The 17,555-nt window shown below is 37.0% G+C and overlaps 1 protein-coding gene and 1 long non-coding RNA gene across 2 annotated transcripts; one reads left to right on the top strand and one right to left on the bottom strand.

The window, feature by feature from the left end:
- The first annotated feature begins 1,394 nt into the window (after positions 1 to 1,394).
- On the top strand, positions 1,395 to 6,245 carry LOC121762034 (RNA-dependent RNA polymerase 2). The gene is made up of 5 exons (XM_042157780.1): positions 1,395 to 2,029; positions 2,968 to 4,868; positions 4,948 to 5,098; positions 5,176 to 5,968; positions 6,072 to 6,245. Exons 1-4 carry the CDS (start codon positions 1,463 to 1,465, stop codon positions 5,959 to 5,961), a joined length of 3,405 nt encoding a protein of 1,134 aa, XP_042013714.1. The 5' UTR covers positions 1,395 to 1,462; the 3' UTR covers positions 5,962 to 5,968; positions 6,072 to 6,245.
- A 5,627-nt stretch (positions 6,246 to 11,872) lies between these two features.
- On the bottom strand, positions 11,873 to 17,267 carry LOC121761734. The gene is made up of 4 exons (XR_006042084.1): positions 13,418 to 17,267; positions 12,717 to 12,778; positions 12,288 to 12,395; positions 11,873 to 12,199 (listed from the first exon to the last, which is right to left on the bottom strand). It is a non-coding gene; the product is annotated as an uncharacterized LOC121761734 (long non-coding RNA).
- Between the last annotated feature and the right edge of the window lie 288 nt (positions 17,268 to 17,555).

Here is a 17,555-nt window from a genome sequence, read left to right as displayed (position 1 = left end):
ATATTACAAGTGGTGGACTACTTGACTGTGTTGAATTTGAATACCTTTCGTGCATTGTGGAATGAAAAAAAATGGCAAGCAATAAAGTAAACATGAAAAAGTTAGTACAATGCTTAAAGAAGAAGATTTTCGTTGCACCTTTAGAGGAAAAAAGGGAAGGCCACAAAGTAAGAGGCATGTCGAAAACTTTATTCCTTCTTAGTGGTGAAAGCTGTGACTGGAATTGGATTCCCACTTGCTATCTGTGGAGTGATTTTTAGTTGATTGATCTTATTATTGTATTTGTATTTGTATTATAATCCTTCTTTAGACAAAATAAAAAAAACATAATTTAATCTAGAATGATCAATTATGGAGTAGTTCACTAGACACATTATGATTTCAATAAATCTATAAAACCTTAAAGACAAATATATAAATAATTGAAAAGTCTTGTGTTAGACATGTCCCGTAAATGTAAATGTAGTAATTTTTCTTAAACTCGAAACAGCCAAGGATAACTAGCTCTATGGATATGGAGTATATATAGCAAGATCTGCCCCTCCGCCAACTGCGCTACGGCCCTGCGACAAATGGAGTATATATCTTCCACAGTTAGCTAGAGTAAATGCAGCATAGTTCGTATTAGATAGAGAAAGACTAGAATGCTCTAGGTCTCCATTCCTACTTTTTCTTACTTACTAATAGTATTTTTTAAAATCTGTCATCATCTCTTATTTTTATTTCTTTTTAATTTATATCACAATTAATCTCTCTTGGCTCTTTTTCTTTATCTTCCTGGTTCTGATTTTTTATGAATTGATCTGATCTATTGAGATGCTACCAAAATTGCCTTCAAGAGGTCTACAGTCTACTCATCCATCATTCTCCTTCTAGATAAACCTGAAAATTCCCATCTCAACTTGATGTGAATTTTGTGTGCGTCTTGTTTAGTGGCCAAATTGTCCAAACTCATTCTTTCTTAGAAGAATAAATAAATTTAAATTTAAAAGTCACACCCACACGAACTCAAATCAAAATCTGAGCAATTAACCTCTCTTCTTACCCATCTGGATAGAACATCAATAATTTCATAATTTCACATTCCTCCAAACTCTTTCCATTGTGGAGTCATATATATCTAGTTAATTTCAAATATGATTCGAAAAAGAAAAAAAAAGGAAAGAAAAAACAAAAGAGGAAAAACTGTAGGATCGGACGGAGGAAAGGAAAATAACAGACAGAAATAAAGAAAAGATAAAAAGAAATATACTAATACGGAGGGCACTCGCTTAGTCACGCATTGGGTTCGTGACCTGTACGCGCCCAAATTGTATAGTATTGGTGTACATCAAACGCGTGCGTGGGCCGCCACTTGAAGGTTTCTCAAAATTCCCCCCTTTTGAAGTCCCATCAATATTCACACAACACAAACACAAACACCCCCCACCCCTTCTTCTTCTTTTTCTCTCCCTCGCTCACCATGATCATCCCCTGTCTCGCAGAGGCAAGACCCACTCTCACACTAAAGGTATCCAACATCCCTCCCATAGCCATTGCCAAAGACCTCCAAGCATTCCTCCAGTCCATCCTCGGACCAGACACCCTCTACGCCGTCGAAATCTTCACGGAGCGTGACAACTGGAAGTCCAGAGGCCATGGCCGCGTCCAATTCGAGACCCCAGAAGCCAAGATCGAAGCTTTATCCCTCTCCCAACACAGGAACCTCCTTTTCAACGGCTATTACCTCACACTCGCCCACTCATTGGAAGAAATCATCATTCGACCCGTCGACCCGGTTTACCGGGTCGGCGGCGGCGCTGGCTCCGTCCTGTTTGCTGGGATAATGATTAGGCCTGATTGCATGGGGACTTTGGAATCTTGGGGTGGAATGAAGCTCTGGTTTATGCCTGACAGGAAATGCATCCATTTTTTTGTGGAACACGCGCTCCAAAGCTACAAATTGGAGGTGCAATTTGGGGATGTTTTGGAGAGCAGACCGTGTTGCTTGGATAAGGCTCATAAGAAGGTTAACGCCATTCTTTTGAAGGTATGGCTTTTTAAAAAATTTTAGTGGTTTGGATTTCTATGCTTAAGGTTTTGGGGGTTCTGCACAAGTTCTCCTTTATAATGTGTTTCTTTAAGTGTTGTGCGATGATGAATGCTGTAATGGTAAGAGTTTCCTTCTAGTTACTGTTTGGGTGGTGATCAAGTTCTATTGTTCTTAATTTGATTATTGGAGTAGGGCTTTCTGGTTTTGTTAACAGTTGGCATTTCGTGTTTATTTTATTCCAGTTTGATCAGAATGATGAATTAATGTATACATGAACTGGTTGGCGTCTAACACGATGATTTCTTGAAGTTTGGTTGCTGTGAGTTAGTTATGATTGATTTATTTGGTTGTACCACTTAGGTAATGTAGAGGCTTATTATTCTTAATGGAGATCTGTGTTTAAGGCTTATTATTCTTTAATAGATGTATGGACATACGTTGGTCGAAGAGCTTATATATGGTAATGCGATGTGGAGAAACTGTTACTAAGGTTGAAGATTTGTATTGGCTTTATTTGGGTTTGGAACTTAGATGAGCACAGTGTCCTCTCTTCCCACTTGTTGGCACCTTAGGTTCATTGCTTTTGAATCTTTTTCTCTGAATTCCAAGAGAGCTAACTGTTGCTTATCTTGACCAATGTTTAACAAACAAACAACTGCAGAAAGATAGTGAGCTGGGTCATGTATACTCTATGAAGGCTTTACTTAGCTTGTTGTGTTTATATTTATGGCCATACATGTGCCATTTATTTGTTTTCATTTTGCACCCATTTCACTATTGACTGATCATGTCCAAGTTGAAGTCTTCTTTGTTCTACGTCTAAAGATCATGCATTGATATTTTTCTGTTTGGATTTGTTTGTTTTGTTTAGTTAGAATTTGTATAAGTCAATTCTAGTTGCAGTCTAGCTTTATTCTTTCCTTTCTATTCCCCAGCTTAGACATGCACCAAAAGTATTCAAAAAGGTTTCTGGGCCAAAGATTGCATCAAGATTCACTACTGACAGGTATCACATCTGCAAAGAAGATAATGACTTTATATGGGTTCGAACAACTGATTTTTCGGGTATCAAGTCAATTGGATATTTGTCCGCACTCTGCTGGGAGATTGAAGAAGGATTCTCAAATTTAGACCTATACACATCTTTGCCGTACTACACAGAAGATGTGACTGAACTATGGTTTGAGGAAGTGCAGTTTGAACATGCCTCCAATTTAGTTCCAATTGTGAAAAACAACTCGGATTTTCAAGTACCTTATGAGGTCCTTTTTCAGATTAATTCACTGGTGCATCGTCAAAAGTTGAGCCTTTCAGCGATAAACAACGATGTATTTCAGGTCCTTAGCAAAATGGACATGGATACTGCTCTGTTAATTCTCAAGGAAATGCACAAGTTGCACTCTACTTGTTATGAACCTAAGTCATTTATCGAGAACCAACCTTCCATTACCACTCACAATTGCAAGAATCTTCCTTCAGCGGCTTCCAAGAGACTGATCGAGCATAACATAATGAGCTGTCATAGAGTTATGGTGACTCCAACTAAGATATTTTGCTTGGGTCCTGAACTTGAATCCTCAAACTACATTGTGAAGAACTTTGCTGATTACGCTTCAGACTTCATGAGAGTCACGTTTGTTGATGAAGATTGGGGCAGGCTTTCTGTGAGTGCAGTTTCCACGAGCATAATGAAGGGCATCTTTGCAAAGCCTTATAGAACAGACATCTATCGCAGAATAGTTTCTGTTCTCCGGGATGGGATTGTTATTGGAGACAAAAAGTTCGAATTCTTGGCTTTTTCTGCCAGTCAACTGCGTTCGAACTCAGTTTGGATGTTTGCTTCGAACGATCATGTCAAAGCAGAGGATATCAGAGAGTGGATGGGATGTTTCAACAAGATCCGAAGCATCTCAAAATGTGCAGCGCGGATGGGTCAGATGTTCAGCTCGTCGGTGCAAACTCTGCAGGTCAACCCGAGGGATGTAGAGCTTATTCCTGACATTGAAGCTATTTCCGATGGCGTGAAACATTGTTTCTCAGATGGAATTGGAAAGATTTCCACTGCATTTGCTAGAGAAGTTGTCAGGAAGTTGGGTTTGTCTCATATCCCATCGGCATTTCAGATCCGCTATGGCGGCTATAAAGGGGTGATAGCTGTCGACCGACATTCCTTCCGGAAGCTTTCACTGCGAAGCAGCATGCTTAAATTTGAGTCCTCGAATTGCATGCTCAACATTACAAAGTGGAGTGAATCTCAGCCGTGCTACTTGAACAGGGAAATCATTACTTTGTTTTCAACTTTGGGAGTCAAGGATAGCGTGTTTTTGGCAATGCAAGACCAGCAACTACAACTGCTGGGAACAATGCTAACTAACGCCAAGGCAGCGCTGAACGTGTTGGAGAGCACCGGTGGGGGTGATATGAAAAGCTTCATGGCAAGAATGTTGCTCCAGGGCTATGAACCAAAAAAAGAGCCATATCTTCTGACAATGCTACAATCGCATCTTGAGAACCAGATCTCAGATATACGAAGCAGGGGCCGCATCTTTGTCCCAAAGGGGCGTGTTTTAGTTGGATGCCTAGATGAGTCCGGGACTTTGGAGTATGGCCAGGTTTTCGTTAGACTAACCATGAATACAGCCGAGTTGGAGGGTGGAGATAAGCCTTTTTTCCAAAGGGTGGATGAGACTACTTCCATCCTTAAAGGCAAAGTTGTGGTGACAAAAAACCCATGCCTCCATCCAGGTGATGTCAGAGTTCTTGAAGCTATATTTGACGTGAAACTACTGGAGGATAATATGGTGGATTGCCTTGTTTTCCCCCAGAAAGGAGAAAGGTACAATTTTCTTTCTGTCCTAGGTTCTTACTTTTAGCTATACTAGTTTCGGTTAAGAATTAAACCGATGGTTTTGCAGGCCTCATCCGAATGAATGCTCCGGTGGAGATCTTGATGGTGATCTCTATTTCATAAGCTGGGACGTAGATCTTATCCCACCTCGAACTGTGACCCCGATGGACTACACCGGGCGACGGCCACGCATCATGGACCATGAAGTGACCATAGAGGTAGTCTGAACTCTGAAACTTGTTTTTTTTCTTGCTTTTATTTGTTCCAATACATATTTTTCTGCATTTTTTTTCAGGAAATACAAACGTTCTTCGCCGATTACATGATAAGCGACACTCTGGGCGCAATCTCTAACGCACATTTGGTCCACGCGGACTGTGAACCCGAAAAAGCTCTGAGCCCCAAATGTCTTGAGTTAGCAAACCTTCATTCTATGGCAGTCGACTTTGCGAAAACAGGTGCTCCGGCTGAGATGCCAAGGTATCTAAAACCAAGAGAGTTTCCCGATTTCATGGAGAGGTGGGAGAAGCCCACCTACGTCTCACATGGCGCGTTAGGCAAGCTCTATCGCGCCACCATTCAGTTCATCAAGCAGATGAAGCCGGACCCGGTCTTTCCAGATGAGATCCCAGCAGACGCGTTTGATCCGGATCTCATCGTCGATGGCTACGAGTCCTTCATTGCAGCTGCTGAGAGTCACAAGGAACAGTACATAGACAGGATGAATGCGCTTTTCAGTTACTACGATGCAGAGAGCGAAGTGGAGATTCTAACCGGGAATCTGCATCGCAAGTCAGGGTACTTGCAGTACGATAACCGGAGGTATGGAGAGGTGAGGGAGCGGATCTTGGTGTCAGTGAAGAGCTTGATGAAGGAGGTGAAGGGGTGGTTCAGGAGCTGTTGCGGGAGCGAGGGCGAGGAGCAGCAGAAGCTGGCGTCGGCATGGTATTATGTGACGTACCACCGGAGCTACTCGAGTGGCAGCCGGAACTGCCTAGGGTTTCCATGGAGTGTGGGTGATATCTTAATGGACATAAAGGAAGCTAAAAGTAAGATGCTGCTTGAGTACTCTGTTGAGTGACATGCAGGTGCGGATGCAGAAATTTATTTATTTCGACAAGGGCTATATATTCTAAATTTTAACTCCAGAACTTCGAGACGAAATTAACTTAAATTTCGTTGTGATGACAGGGGTTTCGCCAAAAATTCGGCAATGCCATATGTTAAAAAAAAAAAGAAAAAAAAAAGTTTGGTAGGGCTCGTTGGTTGGTGTGGCCGATGATGAATGTGTTTATTTTACGGACCACTACTAATCATCACTGTTAGCTATTCTGCATTTGCAACATGTCCAAATAATTCTCGCAACTTCTTTTTTTTTTTGTCTTTTATTTTGATTTTTATTTTCAACCTTTTTTATCCTTTTTAGGTTTAATATTCTACGTAATTACTCCCTCCGTCCTATAATAATTGTCACTCTTGATGGTGACACGAGTTTTAAGAAATGTAAATAAAAGTTAGTGGAATGTGAGATTTATTTTTTTATATTGGTTTTATAATAAAATATGAGCGAAGCGAGTTAGTGGAATGTTGGATTTACTTACCATTTATGGTAAAAATGAAGTGTGATAATTATTGTGGGACAGATTGAAATGAAAAAGAGTGATAATTATTGTGCGACGGGGAGTATGTTTTTGGCAAGTTGATCTTTATCAAATAAATTAATTTAAAGTTTTAATAGTATTAAAATATAATGTGTAGACATAATTTTTTGGAAGGAAAAACTACATTAAGATATTTTAATTTTAATTTGAAAATAAATGAATTAAGAAGATAAATGATGGAACCATGTAGATGTGACTTATTTTTTAAGTTGAATTGTTAATGTTCATAATAAAGTTTGAATTGCCAATGGCAAGTACTACTCAACAATTAACTAAGTTGCTATATTCACATGATAGTAATACTTGATGAGAACATCAGCTCTTGATCTGATTATAAAACGTAATCTAATTAGTAAGATATGTTTTTCCTCCATCCAGTAATTTGAATGTTCTGAGTTTGGAAAAAATGGAGAGACAATATTAATTCTCTTTAAAAATAAATAAAAAAATCAACATTTGATTTATTCGTCTTCCTCCATTATTTGGCTTCAAAATTCGCGCACTAAGAAAGTGGATATTTTGAGGTCAAGAATAATAAAGAAGCACCACCCTGTCATAAATGAGATAATGTTAAAAAACTCACGAAAAAGAAGCATCACTTCCAATTTGACTAATCCACATCAAACCGCCAACAAGAAACAACAATAATAATTAAATCCATTAGTCACACATAAAACAAAAAATGAAATCTTTAAAGCTTGCACGCATCTACATATATTATTCAAATACAAATTCTACAATAGTACGAACAAAAAAAGAAACGACGTCGGATGAGCCTGCATTTGAGATCAACTACAGTATCTAATGTGGCGTGTACAGCTAGACGAAGGTGGGCCCATCGCTGCCGAGGTCCATCGAGCCTTTGGCGTACCTTGACGAGAAATTCCGCGACGCGTAATAGTAGCCGTCGGCGTCGTCCCCTTCCGGCGACAATTCCCCGCTGCCGTTGTCGAAATTCATGGCGTAGCTCAATGGATCGTATTGGAAATTCGAGTGCTTTCCGCCGCTGCGGTTCCGATTGAACCTCCGGATGAACGTCTTCCACCTAGGGCCGGCGACCAGCTCCGACCACTCGCGGATCTTCATCATCGCGCCCACGCCGCGAAGCCACAAGGAGTTGCCGCTGGAGGAGATCTCCGCGGGGCGTATTCTCTGCCACCATGTGGGGCCCGCGGAGTTCCGGTCGAAGCAGGGGAAGCTGAAGCAGCCGCGGCGGCGGAAGAGCGATTCAGAGGAATCGTGTAGCGGTTGTGTGATCTGGATCGGCGTTTTGCGAGGATCCATTGTATATATAGAGTTGTATAGGCAGCGCGGGGGAGATTGTTATGGTCGGCGAAGTATTTTCTTTTCACTCATATCTCTCTCGATTTGTATGAAATGTGTTTGCGAGAGCTCTGGTTTTACAGCACATAACGGCTGAAGAGAATAATTATTGATTTGGAATAATATCGGCCGAAATAGGGCTAAAGTGGTAAACGGTGCGTCGCGGATGTTTGGGTAAAAAATATCGCCCCAATAATAGTAATTGGATTATTATTATTATTATGTTTTTTATTTATAAAATAGAATAATAATATAAAATTTTTAATAAATTATTAATTACAAATGATAATAGGATATTCTTATATTTATTATTATGACAGATTGTTTGAATATGGATTGTCCATCATAATTATAATAATATAATTGTAACATGGACTATTACAAATGATCAATTGCTAACTAATTATCAATCTAAAATTTAGATTAATTCTTAATCATTAGATTAGGAGATCTAGTGGTTGATATAATGCTGGATTATATTTTAAATTTAAATAGTTATTAATTAAAATTAAAGGGTATTAATGTCAATTCTCTTTTATTAAAATTATCTCAAAACTTTTAAATTTAAATAACTCTCTCGATTTAAATTATTTTTTCACAAAAATTATATCAAATTAAAGATAATTTTATAAGGATTCTAACGAGATTTCAATTGCATATGTTCCGACAACGTTCGGATGATGAAATTTGATATTTTTTATTTCAGTTTTCGTAAATGTGGATAAGTAGATTTTTATCAACAAATACATCAAAAATTTTCAATAAAATGCATATAAAATCTCAATAAAACCATGTAAAAATCTCAATAAATATGTGTTGATATTTGTTATACACTATGTTGATATAAATAAAAAAACACAAGAATTATGATATGATAACAGAATGACGATCTTACCCCTTTTATTGATATTTTGTTTATTGTTTATTGAAATTCGTAAGATTTAATCTCATCTACTCATTTTAAAATCTAAGGGTGTAGATTTGGTCTTAATTTTGGATTATGGTGCTACAAGCATTAGAATATGGCCAATTATAATCATAAATAATTATATTAATAATAATAATAATAATAATAATTATTATTATTATTAGTATTATATTTACAGATATTATAATTAAATAAATTTTATAATTTAAAAATTCACTGTGATTTTATTTATTAATTTATTAAATAATAAATAATATTTATTATTATATAATTATATTTTAGTTATTTAATTAATTATTAATTATTATCATGATAAAAAAACAATTATATATAAATATTATAATAATATAGTTATAATTATGATAATTTTAATTATAGTTATTTATTATTGAAATTAAGTATGAGTTATAATTTTAAATTATTTTTAAAACATTATAATTAATAATAATAATAATAATAATAACAATAACAATAATAATAATAATAGTAATAATAATAATAATAATAATAATAATATATTACATTAAATATGTAAGAGTCCTAAACTTGGGAAAAAGAATACGTAAGAAAAGCTAGGATTTAGATTCCTGTAAAGTTGTACTAACTTTCCTTGTTATCGGGAATCTGATTACTTTCCTAGTTTGGTTAAAAACCGAAACAAACACAGGAATTTAAAATTTAATGAATCAAATTACTTTTCCAGACAGAATCCTGACAACCAAACATGACCTTATATTAATGTGAGAGTACTTTTTTTCCAAAAATGAAAATGTGACATCTTTTATGAGACAGAGAGAGTATATATTTATTTATGACAACATTTTTCTTGTTCTCTTTTACTTTAATATTTATGGACTTTACCATCCACTATACAATTCAACTATTTTATCTTTCTCTCTTACTTTATACCTTACACATTAAAATTCGTGTCAATCCTGAATGACTTATTTCTATGGAACGGAGGGAGTATATAATTATTAAAAGACCGGACGATGATACTCATAAGTCATGCATATTCTGATATTCGTATCTTACTTGCGAGTATCATGGAGTATTAACATTTGAGCATCTTTCATGTTTGTAAACGGAATGTTTAAGATTAGACAACACTAAACTTTCGATGATGAAATAATCAAATTTGTTTCTTTTGTCACCAAGCATGAGAGTATACTGTATTGATCTCTGGCCAATTAGATCTATAAATTTAATGGGTCTTTTACATCGCATTTGATTTGTCAATAAGTACATTATTAGATTCAAATTCAACAAATTAGATCCAAACTTACTCTTTCACAACTATCTTTTTAAACTATGTTTTTGATTAACTTGTTATCAAGAGTTAGTTTGGATATAAGATAGCGGGAGCCACAAAATATTAATCTATTGTATATAAAATAAAGCAAAATACTTTTCTAACAGCATGTATGGTCCGCTCTTCACTTAAATATTACTCTCTACTTAATCCAACAAAAATAGCTTCATTTTTTCATTTCTATTTGTCCATCAAAACTAATATATCTCTCTTATCTCAAACTTTACCAAATTCGCAATAAAACTCATGCCTCCGACTGGTACACCATTTTTAGTGGACGAAGAGAGAGTATTAATTACCTAGATTTGAATATTAATTAAGTTATTTAAGTTTTAATTAAAATGAAGTATTGATAAAGTTATTAATTGTAATTGTAGGAAGACAGCCACCAACTTTGCCAAAACAAAAAGCATTTTTAAAGAAAACACATTTTTAAAAGACAAGTCTCCTTTAACTAAAAACCAAGATATGCTAAAATATGATTGTTTAAAAATTTCCAGATTATTTTAAGAAGCTAGATGGCAAAACTAACTAACTTGAGACTTTACAGCAGCTGTATCCTATGTCTGTATTTACCCTCTACGGCAGCTGTACCCAATGTCTATTCATAAATATAACATGTTCTCAAATTTTCAATACTGGCAATGCATATACCAGCTAGTAACACACACACACACACACACAACTTTTTAAAAGACAAGGCAAGCATACAGCATACATATATAACCACATAGATACTAGAATATCACCAAAAGAAGAAAAACCATCTAAAACAAACTATAGAACAATATCTAGGAACAAAAAATAGAAATGCAGAGTGAGAATCAATATCTAGGTGTTATGTGCATTTCAACGTGTTATCTCCCTAACACAAAAATCTACATAAATGTCACTTTCTATTAAATCCAGGATATCCCACTTTCTACTAAATGCAGGAAATGTCACAAAAATTGTGTCTGTTTGTTGAAACACACTTTTGCATCCAAGTATTGATTTACCAAGATTCTGTACACTAATACATGAAACAGTATATTCTCTTATGAACCATTCTGTTCTAGTCTACCTTCCACAAGGTCAGCCTATTGTCTGAATTTATGTATGTTCCCAACAAGAGATCAAAAAATTGCACGAACAAGGTACATCGGACATGCATCGTCCGTTTCAGCTCTTTATTTAGTACTCCGTATAGCATTTTATTATATGTTTCTCATCATACATATACTACGTATTGACAGTTATATAAGAGGATAGTTTATCCTAGGCTTGCATCTGTAATATGAGAATCCAAAGAGACCCGAACTCCCTTTCCTTGCCCCAAGAAAGAAACATGAGAACAATGGTTGAAGAAAACTAAAAATCATATTATGCTGCGCCTACATATGAACTACTCTTAGTAAAATAAGCATTTGTGAATATTGAACGAGGCCTTTCGCTTTCAATTTTGTACTAATTTTTCACAAGTTCAAGAACCAGACTAAGAGCCATTTATAAGACAGCTGAAAAGTTAAAGAAGCTAGCCTGTCAAACAAGCTGCACCCATCAATTTTACCATGAAATACACAATCAAGTAATATACACAAAACGATCAATATACCAAATTCAAACACATAACATCAAGCAAAGATCACAACTCTTAGAACTATCAACTGCATACATCAGTGGTATTATACAGTTCAAAACACGCATACTAATATTAACATCCTTTACCTACATTGTCAACGCATTCCTAACTCCAGCACAAATTTTTCCATAGACCTCCCCGGCCTCATCTGAACTCCCAGCACCACAGACCAAAAAAGGAGCTGTGGCATTGGTGTTGCGCGTGACTCTCACAACATTCTGCAAACCAAGCCAGATCCCCTCAGCATTGCAGGAACCCTCCACATTAGAGGCCTCAGCAATCACAAGGTTCAAATCCTTGGCAGAAATCAGATGACAACCCAATAATGCAAATGATTTATTTATTGAAAATCAAACCAAAATACCAAGACATCATTGCAGAAGTTATTGAATTGAATGAGTAAAATTCATAACTTGATTCATGTGTGTATCATTCTGTAGCAGCAGATTTAAGGGCTCAAAGAGCCCTCCTATCCTGCAAATCAGATGTGGATAACATCAGTTTTGTTCACTTTCAACTACTAAGAATCATATCTTTTGCTTAATTGATGCCGAAGAAATACCTTGAAGCCCAAACAACCAAACAGAATATCAAATAATGGCCCTATTAACCCACATGCTCTTTGACATTGGCACTCCAGCATAATCCTACCATCTTCTCCAACACTCCTCTGCCCAAACAAACAAACAAACAAACACAACATTAAGTAACAAACTACATGCTTCTACATAAAACAAACAAGAGCTTTATGTTCTCTCATCTTTTGAGAAACTATACAACACTCCCACTCTATGTTCTCTCCTTCTGATTTAAAGAGCTTTTATGGAAACATACTGCAACTCAATTAGACACAACCATCCAACCCAAAATCATAAGTCACAATGTTATAACTTAAGAAGATCACCTATCATCCCACTTTCTTATGCATTCACATCTTTCTTACAAACTACAGAGCTTAATTGTTTCACAGCATTCACATGTATAATACTACCTTCATCCGAATGGCAATTTCTTTATTATCATCATTCTCTTCCTCATCTTCAAATGTTCGGTCTGCAATAATAAATTCGAAAGAGAACAACTGTACACAGTTAAAATTGACATTAATTTATATGTTTTCAGCAGTCACATCTAATTTGTAGCAAAGTGATTTGTAGGTTGTCCTTGGTTATGCCTCGAATGCAAAACATCAGTTACATGAGTTAGACAAATACTTCAAAACAACGATATATATGCAATGAAATTACTCAGTGATATCAAACAAAGTGAAAAACATGCATAACACAAAAATAAATACCATCCTTGAATCACAAACTAGGGGACTTATATTTTCAGAAAAACTGAACAATGAGCAGTTTTGATTCTATATAATTCACTCAACTTTTTATCTGTAACTACCCAAATAATACAACTACTGATTTTTAACAAGAGGACACAAAATGTGGTGTCTCACCTTTCCAGCTCCTCAGCTATAAACTTGCCACCGCACCGGAATATTGACACATAAATCATCGGAAACAACCTAGCTTGTTAAAACACTTAATTTGATAGTATTATATAATATACTATAAATTTGAATTCAATCTACTGTGAGCCTAATTAGAATTTGAAAATCTCGCAGTCACAATTAATTATCTTGAGAGTATATAATAAGACTAAGACATAAGATTGAATTGCCGTTAGGAGACTAACCTTTCAGGTTTGAAAGTTGTTGGTTTCTCGTCAAACGAAGTGGAGGCAATAACACGAAGTGTAACACCAAGACTTGGCTGTAATTGGCTGGCCCAAGCCAAGGCTAAAGGATTGCAGTTTTCTAATTCAATCTCTATGGTACAATCATACTGGTGCAGAAAAGAAGGCCTGCAGCTAAAATCCTCTAGTTTGTGACAATGTTTCATGCTTAGGTATTTAAGCACAGGGAAGCTTTCGTGGCCAAATTCCACAAAACTACCTTATGGGAGCTTTAATCCGCTGTTTGTACGCTGAAAATAAAAATTTCCAAGGAGGGGAAAGACGCGAGAGAAATTCGCGTGTTTATTTAAAACACGCATCAAGCTGATGCGTCTCTTCCTTATACACGCGAGAAGCTCATGCATGTATATTGATAAAGACGCGAGACGGTAGTACGTGTTTGCCTTGGTTAGATCTCCACACCAGAAGGCAGATCCTTACGGAACTCGCTCCTCATTCACACCGCGACACCTCTCAGCGCGACACCTTCTGCTCCCAACGTCTCCAGCCGGCGGAAATCGAAGTTAATCCGACATCTAGCTGCTCCAATTCATATTTTAAGTGGAGTCGCGCCCGGTCTGGTTTGGGTGCTCTGTGAATGAGAGGCAGAAGCAGCGATGGAACCAAGGCAAACACGCGTTTGCCTAACGCGTGTATGAGTAAAACACGCGAGAGAAGAATGCGTGTTTTAAGTCAACACGCGAGAGCTTGATGCGTGTTTTAAATAAACACGCGAATTTCTCTCGCGTCTTTCCCCTCCTTGGAAATTTTTATTTTCAGCGTACAAACGGCGGATTAAAGCTCCCATAAGGTAGTTTTGTGGAATTTGGCCAAGCTTTCGTATACCGCTTTCCATTGCACCAAATCACTTTCTTCAATTAGAAGAAACTCAAGGCTCCTAAAACTTCGCCTTTGTGTTTCCCAATATGACCCTTGAATGGCGTAAGATCGCAATTTGAGCACTTGAAGGTACGGCAAAGAGCCAATGACATCCATGTATTTCCAAGCAAAACCCATACCACTCAAATGTAACTTTTTCAAATAATGTGGCAACTTCATTAACCCAAGATTCACTGGGAAAACATGATCATGTTTGACCACGAGATTTGTGATACTCAATTTGAGTGTATCCAAACTTCCAAGTGTTGAAATACAACCAAAACAATTCAAAATATCATTATGGTCGTCATAAGGCGTTAGCTCAATCTGTATTCCTAATTTCTTTATGTTTGAAATTTTTCTGGAGAGTTCTAAGATTGTACAAATACTAGCATTCACTCCTAAAAGTGTTGAGAGCTTTTTCAAAGAAGCTACATAAGATGGAGCAATAAAACTCTTTCCCAGTATCTAAATATGCTCTAACTTAAGCATATCCCATATTTGTATTGGTACATATGATGGAGCTCTACAATGTCTAATAATCAGATGTGGATGGATAATCAAGACTCCAAGGTTGAAAACTTTGGATATAGTTGCAGGAACTTCTCCGTTGCAAGTTAGAGCAAGGTACTTCAGTTGGACTAGTGAAAGAATTTCTATTGGAAAAGTATATACGCGTTGTGTAAGAATATCAATTTCCCTTAATAACATGAAACCAACATCTATAGGGATCGGATATTGGTGGTAAGGACCGTACAAAAGGAGAGAACGTGTAGAGAAAGCACAATTTAGTCTTACTGACTCGCGAAACTCTTTGATGCCAAACAAAATATTATTTTCGAGACACAAGCCGCATTGACCTTTAAGACTTTTTTCTTTGGCATCAATTAACTTATTTAGGACATGATAAAACTTGTTCTTACTAGCTTCTCCTCTACACACGTGCCACCACGAAGAATGAAGCCGACAAGTTTTGTATTCGCTAACAGAAAATTCACTATAAGTTTTATTCACGCTCTTCAAGCTGCGTAAAACAAGACTGTAGTCGATAGCTAGCTCCATCAAACATTCCCAATCATCCCACAACCCCTTAGCGGCGAGCATAAAGATGATCTTGGAAGGTGGAGTGTCATAATCTTGAGGGAAAACTCCGAGAAATAGAAAAGGCATTTTAAGATGTTGACGTAAGTAGTCGTAACTTGAGAAAAGTACCTTTGATATTTCATTATATGCATCCGTAAAGAGTGAATTTCTCTTTTGTGCTACTTCATTCCAGTAGATTGGATCTCTATTTTTTGATCTTGATAAAGACTCAGCAACTGCGAGTATCATGAGAGGGAGACCTTCACAAAACTTGGCAATTTTGGTGGCAGCTTTGTGAAGTTGAGGAGGGCAACCCTAATCCCCAAACACCTTGTCACATAGTAGATCCATACTTTCTTCTTCGTTCAAAAACCAAACCGCACCTCACACCAAGATTCGTTACGCACACCATCATTCATCAATTTTCGATGTCGACCAGTAAGCAATACCAGATTACATCCACTTTTTATGTATGGTGATGAATCTTCCATGAATTTGATATATGATACTTGTAGCTGGGAAGAATGGTGATGAATCTTCCATGAATTTGATATATGATACTTGTAGCTGGGAAGAATGATACTTGTAACTGGGAAGAATGATACTTGTAGTTGGGAGGAATGATACTTATAGCGGGGAGGAATGATGTTTAGCTGTGTAGTTGAGAGTTAGTTGAGCTGAAATCAAGTTAGTTAGAGGCGGTTAGAGCTGTTAACTGTCGATTAGTTACACATTCAGCTATATAAGCTGATCTCTTCCTCATTTGTATTCATTCAATTCAAATATTAATGCAAAACTCTTCTCCTCTCAATCTATCTTCCCTCTCGCCGAGTTCTATTTGTATAGGTGCGATTCCGGTAGCCGTTCTCAGCTCCGGCAGCCCCAATTCTGCACCAGAATTTCCATACATCTGTCTCCCAAACATCATCCAACACAATGAGACAGTTCTTGTCATGGAATCTTTCTTTCAAGCAGTCACTTATTTCTTCATCTCCTTGATTAATCCCAGACAGTTGAGCTAGAATGCCTCTTGAAATTTGATTAGTCGGTTGAGGTACTCTGCCTACGGTGACCCACACCCGACATTCGTATTTGCTCTGAATTGGTGGGTCTTGATAAATTTGCATAGCAAGAGTGGTCTTCCCAACTCCCGCAGTTCCATAAAGTGCGTAGAAATTAATCCAGCCGCTACATCCTCTTAGAAGATGGGTTTTGACATGTTGGAATTGGTCTGATAATCCAACCATCTTTGAGTTGGTTCCATAAAAACCAATTAATGAGGAAATGGGTTCATCTTGAGGCATATTCTCAACTTCATAAATGTAGTCCTTCTCCACCATATCATTGAGCGGATCAAGGTATTAACATCATTTTGCAGATTCTGCAGATCAATGAAGACTATTTCCGGAATACTTTCAAATTGTGAAGGAATATGTTCCATGAGAAGGGATTCCAATGAGTCTTCAAATTTCCATAATGCCTGTTTGATTCTTCCATCCAAAGCATTCACCTTCTTCCTGCTTCTGCTTGGACTAGTGTAGTCCTATTTTTCCAGAATTCCTCTCAATGGCTCCAACTCGTCGTACACGACTTCTAAGCTTTGTTGAGAGCGACCAACAAGGCTTAAACGAGAACAATGGAGAATATTGTTAATTGTATTCCTAAGAGAAAGCACAGCACCATAAGCAGTCATTTTGCTGCAATCAAAGTTGGTGGTGACGGAAGGAATAAAATTGGTAATGGTGAAAGAAGTTGCTTGACAACAATCAAATTTCAGTAGAGAGCTTCGATTATATCGAACCAAGGATAGGAGATGAATTGAGATTTGAGAATGTGTTTGTGGTTGACCGTTGAAATCTTATCTACTGAAATCCACTTTTATTCAGACAGGTGGCATTTGATGATTTTATTACCCATTTCGGGACTTTACATTTGAATTTATTTAGATATAAGAGCATGCGCAGCGGTGGCGTCCATCGCCGCCGCCGCTGCCACGGCGCTGCTCGATGTATCGAGCACGTCCGTGCCAGCGGATGCACACGTGGCGCGCTCCCATTCGTCAACGGCATAGCCGTTGTGTTTAAACATTTATTATTTTTTTTTAAAAATCGTTATTTAATTATAAATAATGATAAAA

The sequence above is a fragment of the Salvia splendens genome, chromosome 13 (genome assembly GCF_004379255.2).
Source record: "Salvia splendens isolate huo1 chromosome 13, SspV2, whole genome shotgun sequence".
NCBI classification, from domain to species: Eukaryota; Viridiplantae; Streptophyta; class Magnoliopsida; order Lamiales; family Lamiaceae; genus Salvia; species Salvia splendens.
This window is presented reverse-complemented; position numbering and strand designations above follow the sequence as displayed.